The sequence below is a fragment of the Ipomoea nil genome, unplaced genomic scaffold (assembly GCF_001879475.1).
Source record: "Ipomoea nil cultivar Tokyo-kokei standard unplaced genomic scaffold, Asagao_1.1 scaffold3314, whole genome shotgun sequence".
NCBI classification, from domain to species: domain Eukaryota; kingdom Viridiplantae; phylum Streptophyta; class Magnoliopsida; order Solanales; family Convolvulaceae; genus Ipomoea; species Ipomoea nil.
The window spans coordinates 3401734-3411115 of record NW_017619742.1 but is presented as its reverse complement, the minus strand read 5'-3'; the positions used below and the strand labels follow the sequence as shown (position 1 = coordinate 3411115).

The following is a 9382-nucleotide window of genomic DNA, read 5'->3' as shown; positions in this document are numbered from 1 at the left end:
TTTAGGTTATTAGCTTTAAAAACTTTCTATTTACCTGAGGACACAGAGCTCTGAATAAGGTGACTAAGTCTTTCTATACATAAAACAAAAAGGAGGGGGGAAATGGGGTCTCCTTGTCTAATTTCGCGTTCCGGTTTAAACCACTCAGATTGATGTCCGTTCCAAGTAGTAGCCAGCCTTGACGTGGTCACACAAGCCATAATATTTCTAACCCAGAGACTGCCTAGCCCGATATCTGTAAGTGTATCCTCGATGAAGCTCCATTTTACCCTATCATAAGCCTTTTCCAAGTCTATTTTCATCACCATCCATCCCGAGGCACCCTTCTTACACCTCATCGAATTTAAGATTTCTTGGTAGACTAGGATATTATCCGTTATTTGACGCCCCGGCACAAAGCTTGTCTGGTGCGGACCGATCCATTTTCTGGATATATCCTTAAGTCTAGATGCCATAGCTTTAGTTAGGATCTTGTAAGATACGTTGCATAACCCGATTGGGCGAAATTGCTTGACTGACTCCGGGGAGCTGACCTTGGGTATTAGGGTGATAACTGTATCATTACAGGAGTCCGGAAGCTCGCCCTTTTCAAAGAACTCCAAAGCAAACTTGACTACAGTGTGTCCTACAATATTCCACGTGTTTTGATAGAATGAAGCATTAAACCCGTCAGGACCCGGGGCCTTGCATGGCTCCATATCGAATAGTGCCCCTTTGATCTCCTCGGCCTTAAAGGGCATGTTAATCTCTGCCAGCTCTGAGTCACTTAGAGGAGGGAATTGACCTCTTGGGAGGTCTTAGGTATGGGAGTCCAGATTTTCCGAATACAATATCTTGTAGTAGTCTCTCACATGGTTCCTGATTGAAATCTCATCCTCAATCCATGATCCAGATTCATCCTTTAATTTGGAAATTTTCCTGTTGCTGTTCTTAGCCATAGTGGCTGTGTGGTAAAAGCGGGTATTCCGGTCCCCCGAATCCATTCTTCCCTTGAGCGTTGGTACCATAAGAGTTCCTCTTGGTAGAGGGTATTTTCCAACTCCTCACGAAGCTTTCTTTCCAGTCTTAACAAATTGGGGGTTACTTTGGTGCACAAACAGCGTTGCACTCCTTTTAACCTGGCCAGAGTGCGATTCTTCCGTTGAAAAATATTGCCAAATACATTCCTGTTCCAAGCTTGAAGAGCCTCCGCTACTGACTTTTTTTCTGATTCTAGCTCCCCTGTTGTGCTCCACATTTGGCCTATAAAATCTTGGAACTTCGGATGGGTAGTCCAGGCAGCATTAAACTTGAATCTCATACGATGGTTTAGGTGGGAAGATGCAGAAATGCAGGTGTTTACTAACAAAGGGGAGTGATCAGACGCGACCATCGAGAGATGCTGAACTTGGGCTTCAGGGAACCTTAATCTCCATTCTATGTTGGCTAAAGCTCTGTCTAAACGGGCACCCCTGAAGGTTGATGAGTTCACCCCTCTCATCAAAGTGAAGGGCGCGCCCGTATAACCAAGATCAAGTAGTCCCTCTCTGAAAATCCACTCTGAAAAGTCGACATATCTGGAGTGGTTGAACGTGTCCGGATTGCTGACTTCACCCTGACATGTCACGGAGTTATAATCCCCAACTGAGAGCCACGGCCCTTGAAGGTTCAAGTTACGACATGACAATTCTGCAAACAGTTTTCTCCTCAGCTGCAGGTTGGGGCTGCCGTAAACGAACGACAGGGCCCAAGGCTCAAGACCAACTTCATTCACCTGCACAGCCAGGAATTGTGGGTGAGTTTGGATAATATCTAGAGTTACGTTGTTCTTCCAGAGGACCCAAATCCCCCCGGAAAATCCAATCGCCTCTACTCTAATCCATTCGGGGAAGCCAAAGCTAGCGCATATGCTATTTGCATGGGCTCCCGACACCTTAGGTTCAAGAAGACACACAATGGAAGGATTATGAATCCTAACAAAGTGCTTGAGGGTGCGGCAAAAATCTTTCGAAGCCGCCCCTTGGCAATTCCAAATTAAGCTAATCATTTAAGTAACATCAAAGAAAAAGAAATAAACGCTCAGGAGCGTGAAAAAGAATACAGAAGACATCAATCGACGAAGGACAGTGCTCAAGAGCGCAACACGGCACTAGATGCCTCATGGCCATTCTGGCCAACTCCACCGTCCGCCTCACACATTGGGTCGTCCGGCGGCACAGCTGGGATGGGCACAGGTCTTGTGATGACCGGCTGTCTGCTAGATTCACCATATTCGAACGCCCCCGTTGGAGGCGTCTCTGGGTTGTCGTTTACTCTTTATACCATTGTACTAGCTACACGCCCTCCCCGATTAGAGCCCCGAACAACAGTATGCTCTGCTTCGGCTGCGGCCCTCCTTGGAGTCCTCCTTCGCATGTTCTTGCCCCTTTGCACGCCGTGCTGGCCGGATTGGGGAAGTCTTGGTTGGCTAGACATCGGCTCAGAGTTCTGGTTTGCAACAGGCACCTGTGGCAGAGGGGCGTTACCATCACTCCGTTGGCTAGTCCTAATCCTTGGGAGGTTGTTCGTTGGGTGATTCACTCTTGTGTTAAATTCTTCATTGTCCATGTGCCATTGAGCACTTGGTTGCAAAACTCCATTATCATCCAGGCCCGCAAGGGTAGAAAAACGTGATGGGGAACCCAAACCTTGTTGCGCTACTACCCTTCTTGAAGGTGTCTGTCTGCCGGCTTCCTGGACAGGTACCGCTTTCCTTAGGCCTCTTCTTTCTCTTCTTGCGACTAGCATCCAGGGGCAGTAATTGGCCGACAAGTCACGCTATGGGCGAGGCAGCTGGTTCTCCGGTTGGTTCGGTGCCTTGTCCCCTTCTCCCAATTGGTTTGGTTCAGAACTCTAATCCTTGTTAACGCCGCATTGAGGCTGCCTGTGGCTGTATAGACCGCAAGAAAAGCATATCAAGTGAATCCCCTCGTATTCGACCGGCCAAACCTTCTCCTCAAGTGTGAACTTCGATAGCAATGGTTTGGAGATATCGATTTCTACGCACACCCTGGCAAACTTGCCCTTGGAGATTAAGCTGGTAGTGAAGTCGACCCTAACTGGTTGCCCCACTCTTCTTGATATTTTCCTCACAAATTTCCCTTCAAAATATTCAATGGGCAGAGTAGGGAACCTTACCTACACCAGTAATTTCTTGGTCTTGTTGCATGAGGGGTCGAAATTAGGTTCTCATTCTTGAACGACCAGGTAGTGGTCAAGAATTACCACGGCCCTTCGTATTTGGCAAATTCGTAGTCCCTGAGCGATTCAAACTTAGCGATGAAGTAGTCCTGATCTAGTGCAATTAGCTCGAAGACGGACTCTGGTTTCCACATCTTCTGGAGTCTCTGTAGCAGGTAAGAATAGCTCACTTTCCGGCCAAGAACTTTACAAATTAGCGATCTACGCCAAGGTCTTCGAATTCTTTCCTTTTCTTCCTCCGTGATGGGTATTACCGGGTTGCATGGGTCCAAGGCCTCCTCTTCCATTGATTCTTCATCTGAATCGACATCTCTGTAAGCGGGACTGTTGAAAACCTTCCGACCCCAGGCTTGATTCGGAGTCGCATATGGAGTTTTCCACTGGGCAGAGGCCGGTGACAAAAGCTCATTCGCCACCGGAGTTTCTTGGACCCGACTTATCGAACCGATTGGAGATGTAGTCCCCAACTCCGATCTTCCTCTTTTTGTTTTCTTCAAACTTCTTTCGGATGATTCTGGGTTGGACGGCGACTGAGGGGTCGCCGTCGGCATAACGGGTTCTGAGAGAGACTCAGAGATTACTTCCATGATTTTCTTGTCGAATTTGATAAGCTCAAGTGTGTATTTTATACTCCGTATTATATTTTATCAATCATAAATGATTTTATCTAAAAAAAAATATATTAGAAGTTCTTTTTTTTTTGTTTTTTTTTTTTAGAATATTCAAGTTATTATGAATATTCTTAAAATATTTTATATAATCAAATCCACAATATTTTATTAAGCAAATCCTATATGTTCACTAATAAGGCCAATGTTATTATATATATATATATATATATATATATATATATATATATATTATAATCAAATCCACAATATTTTATTAAGCAAATCCTATATGTTCACTAATAAGGCCAATGTTATTTTATATATATATATATATATATATATATATATATATATATATATATATAAAAGTGTTAATAATAATGCCAATACAAATTGAGAACTCGTGATCTTTCGAATTTCAAATTGTTATCATCTGTGGTCCAAGTTAACCATTCAACTATCAAATTTTAACCACACATGCTCCTTCCAAAAGGACCACGTCTGGTTGAATTTTGAAGGTTGAAGGACCATGAGTAGTTAACTTGGACAACGTATGATAATAATTTAAAAGTCGAAGGACCCGGAGTTGTCAATTTAAAATTTTAGAACTAAATGTGACAAAATCACTATGTTCCGAGGATCCCATATGACATTAATTCTTAAATTATGTAATAGTCTACTAATATATAATATAAGCTAAGTCATGTATTATTTTGTAGAAATATAATAGAAATAGAAATATTTGTATAAAGAATTGTAGGGGCAGAATTGGCATGTTAGGGAATGTTGGAGAGTTGGGTTTGGCAATTGCCACTGAAATTTGATATACCTTTCTTTTGGAGATGGCAGAAGTTTTCCAGCTAAGATTTCCCTACCCTTTTTGTTCTTTAATTAAACCAGAAGTATTCCTCCATGGCTCTACCTACATTAATCCAATTTGGGTTTTTGGAATGGAATTTGTGGTGGGGTTATATCATCAAATCAATGATTCATCATCTATGTCCATGAGAGAGGGTAAGATGGTCATTCCCAGAAATGACACATGAATCGCTATTATATATTTATGTTTTTTCTTTTCCTCTCTCATAAAGTATGTCACTACAAATGTGTCTTTTTCCTTCACCAGTATGACTCTTTAAGAATCAGAATTTCTGGATAACATAATGAGGTTTGTTTGATTGAGAGCTACACAAAATTCTACTTCAATTTGGGATTCACTGTCACAACCCTCCAAATATCTGTGTTTCTCTCATTTATATTCTCTCTTTTCTTGTTCTAATTTTTTCCCAGTTTAATTTGCTCACATTTACATTGACACAAAAAAAAAAAAAAAAAACCAATTTGATTTCTTTTTCTTGGATGAAGAAAACCCATCAAGTTTTTGTTTTTGTTCTCTCCTGCTAGATTGTGGATCCGGGTCATTTAATATTGTTCTCAACAACTTTGATGCTTTTAAGGATTTCTATTATGTGTGTCAGCACAGGTGGAATTTGTCACCTACTGTAACTAATTTGAGTTCTTTTTGCTTTTCTTGAAACACCCATATATGAAAATTGGGGTTTCTTATTTGCTTTATGAAGGATTGGAAGTCAAAAATTGGATCTTTGTGCCTTATTCTTGAAGACCTCATCTCATCTGCAATGGAGTAATATGGTGGGTGTGTTTGAGATGAGCTCTTATTGATGAAGGAAAGTGGTTTGATGAGGGTGTTGGTCTGCAAGATTCACTGTCCATTCATTTGTTTCTGCAAGCCCTCTGCTGCCCATCTTTACACTCAAGCCCCACTGAAACTGGAAAATACCCCCCATGCCCCTTCTTCAATTGTTGTTGGTGATCCCTCTGGAGATATTGGTGAGGCTAAAGAAGAGAGTGTACATGGGAGTAAGCAAGCTGCCATTAATGGTGGGCATAGAAGCTGCATTAGAAAGGCCCCTAAGGAGATTGAGAAGAAGAAGAGTGTACAATGGGTGGATAACTTGGGGAAAGAGCTGGTTGAGATCAAGGAGTTTGAAACCAGGTATATATTCTTTTGTTTTGTTTTTTTTTTTTCTGTGTTTTACTTTTAAAGCTTTCTGTATGTATAGTTTTGCACAGAAAATGTTCATTGTTTCTTACTAGGAGTAAAACTTGATTCACATTGCTATTTACCTTACTAACTTCAATTAAACTCCACGGGCTTAGCTCACTAGTTCAGTAGGCAGTATTTGAGAGAAGATACGAAGGTTCAAACCTCGACAGAGGCAGTGTGGGGATTATGCCCAAAGTGGGCAAATCCTTTGCGTGCACCGGCATTTGACTCTGTCTGTTGAGCCATTTAATTATTAAAAAAAAAAATAATTGAAGTGAGAGCCTCTATTTCTTGTGGAAAAAAGGCATTTAGAAAAGAGGGTGTTCTGCTATGAATGGAAACCTGTTTTTTAACCCATACTAAATCCACCCTTAGCAATTTGATTTTGGCATAGCAAGATCATAGACACTATATGGGTTGCTCTAGTTTGACAATTGAAAACTAGTTTTTTGGTTCTTATTTCAATTTCCAATTTCTCCGAAATGCCCTGTTATATAGGGATCTGTAAGAGTTAACCAAATACTCGTAATGTAGGCGACAAGTGATATATGAAGATTTGATTGACCACATTGAGATGCTGCTAATTATAATGCAAGAGACCAGTTACTCAATTAGTGTCTGCATCTTACATTTTGGATGCCTTTCTGGTCGGGATTTTGTTTGAGCGATAGTGCATATGCACACTGAAAATACTGTCTGCCGAACCAGTGAACTCTAGGGTGTGTGGTTCAAGAGATTGTATCCCTGAAGTTACGTCCTTGCTTGCTTTTATTCTTACACTGCCCGTTCTCTTGGCTTGTCTTGTTTGTAGGTTGAATGTTTCTTGATTTGTGAACTTTAATGTTGCCCTTTTGTAGCTTAGATCTCTGAAGTTTTAAACAGGTGTGTGTTATTAGTGTAGCCGAAGTCCATATAAATGTACTATATATGCATATGAGTGCGTTTTCACATGATTGCTTCACATTCATATCGAGAGGACTCTAGCTTCATAAAGCAACCAAGACGTTAGTTTTCACAACGCTTTTAGGGTCCTTCCGAGTCTGTAACTCGAGAGAAATCATTATTTCTATCATTTTATCTTTCTGAAGCAGAATCTAATACTCGAAAGATGATTCCTTTGCTCTGTTTAATTTTAGTCCAAATGTGTGTGCAGTGAAACAGGAGACAGCGATAACGAAGATGAAAACCGACAATGTTTTTGCATTATTCTTTGATGGCAACACCCTTAGTGCTGGCAAGAAACAAGAGTAGCTGGAAAATCGGCCTCAATATTCCCAACGGTAACTGGTTATGATTTGGAGATCAGAAGAGCTGTACAAGGTTAAAGCCCATCGTCTTTTCACCGATTTTTTTGGGCTGCTATATCCCTACATTGATAGATACTCCATAACTAGATCTCCTCGCCTCCTATCTACCACATACTTCAGTTGCAATCCGAGACCTTCCGCCGCTAAACCTCGACTGCCCTGCCTGTGCGCTTTCTATATTAGCTGTTTGATGCAGCCGAAAGCTTACTTAGAGATCATTTTTATGCAAGTATCAGGTTGTATTCAGTTTAAGAATCCTTTGGTCACCAATCACCATTCATCAAAAAAGATAATTGTTAGCCTGTACAAGAACTCAGAGCAATCTTTATTTGTAATCAAACTTGATTGTTCTCATCTGCTAGCAATAAAAATGATTACAGTTCAAACCAATTCAAGCTGACTTGCATTAACCCATTCATCTGCATATTCATCTCTGCTCTTTTCCTTAGTTTCTTGCAGTTAATTGAAGAGCTGGCCATGTTGAACATCATTGTACCATAAATATCAGTTGAATTCATGTTTAACTAATGACAATGTTTATTGAAAATTAGTCTACGTACCCAAAAAGATGGCTGAATGAATAAAATACGATTCTCGTATATAAAGATTATGGAACGGAATAAGTAAAGCATGATTTTCGTATATAAAGATTATAGAACTGTTGAAGTAGTTTCTTCCGCCACTATGTGGGAGTGGGCGATGCCCATTATAGGGGCGCATGACCTTGTTCTCACTTACAGTTCTCTCGAGTCTTCACCTTTATGCCCAACCCCCTAAAGTCTCTCTTCTCTCTCCTATCTGGATCCCTCAACCCAACCCTCCAACCCCCCCCCCCCCCCTCTACCCACCACCTTAGGCCTTATCCCACATTCCCACTTTGTACTATATCTCCTTATCCCTTCAAGTCCAACTTTGGATGTATTTGGTTCAAACATTGAAATCTGAATAGTAATGATAATGTGTTTAAATAGAATGAGTAGCTTTGTTTGGCAGTAAATAGAAATTGGAATCAAAATAAATAAATATATAGAAATGTATAATATATATATATATATATATATATATATATATATATATATATATATATATATATATATATATATATAGTGAAAGGTTCCCGTGCGGTTGAATGCTTTCTGTGCGGTTGATTAATGTGCGTGAGATTTGTACTCAATGTGCGTGAGTGTTGTGCTTAATGTGCCTGCGATTTGTACTTAATGTGCGTGAATATATGATGTCAGCTTCTTCCCCATCCCAGTAGCCATTGTCCCTTCCCTGATGATGATGATGCGGAGCCGGGCTATGGTGGTTAAGAATTATGGGAATAATACAACAGAAATCCCCACTTAGCTGGTGTGCAAATTTTGATGTGCGTGCGTCATCTATATAAACATTCAACTGCACTGAAGGTAGCTGATAATCCAGAATCCATGGCCAAATTGAAGGAAGAAATAACAAGAAGCTTGGGCGTTAATGTGCGTGAGTTTTTTTTTTGTTCTGCTTCCTTCTGAGCTTGTAATTCTGAACTACTCACACACATTAAGCACAAATCTCACGCATATTAAGCACATTAAGTACAAAACTTACGCATATTAACATTACGCACATTAAGTACAAATCTCATGCACATTAAGCACAACACTCACGCACATTAAGTATAACCTCACGCACATTAATCCACCGCACAACCGCACAGGAAGCCACAAATGCACCTGATCCCTTCCATATATATATATATATATTAGCGCTCAAATGCGACAGTGGCTTTAGGTGCGGCGGTGCGGTTATATCAGCATCGTCCATTTTGCTTAATCTAACGGCAGCGGCTAATTTCTGAAGATTTAAAGATTTAAGCGCGTCCTGATAAGTGGGGGGTGTTATGGTAATTGTAGTGGTCATTTATATCGGCCGCTTCTCAGAATACACCAACAGTGTTAACAAAAGACACCAATAGTGTTAGGAAAAAGCACCACAATGAAATGCACAAATACACCAAAAAACACACAACACACTCAAAAAATACACCATATAACTCACCACCCCAATGATGTATTTCTGAACACTGTGTGGTGCTTTTATTCATACCTAATGGTGTGTTCTGGTGATGCATATCTAATTTGTGACATATTTTTTTGGTGTGCATTTTCTAACATGGATGGTGTATATTTGTATAACTA

General features: G+C 40.6%; 2 protein-coding genes across 2 annotated transcripts; one reads left to right on the top strand and one right to left on the bottom strand.

Moving 5' to 3' along the window:
* Nucleotides 1-901: 901 nt before the first annotated feature.
* LOC109169419 lies at nt 902-2026 on the bottom strand. The gene has a single exon (XM_019318298.1). The coding sequence runs from the start codon at nt 2024-2026 to the stop codon at nt 902-904; it is 1125 nt and encodes a 374-aa protein (XP_019173843.1).
* A 2887-nt stretch (nt 2027-4913) lies between these two features.
* LOC109169335 lies at nt 4914-7600 on the top strand. The gene is made up of 2 exons (XM_019318213.1): nt 4914-5847; nt 7052-7600. The coding sequence occupies exons 1-2, from the start codon at nt 5513-5515 to the stop codon at nt 7110-7112; spliced, it is 396 nt and encodes a 131-aa protein (XP_019173758.1). The 5' UTR covers nt 4914-5512; the 3' UTR covers nt 7113-7600.
* The last annotated feature ends 1782 nt before the right edge of the window (nt 7601-9382 follow it).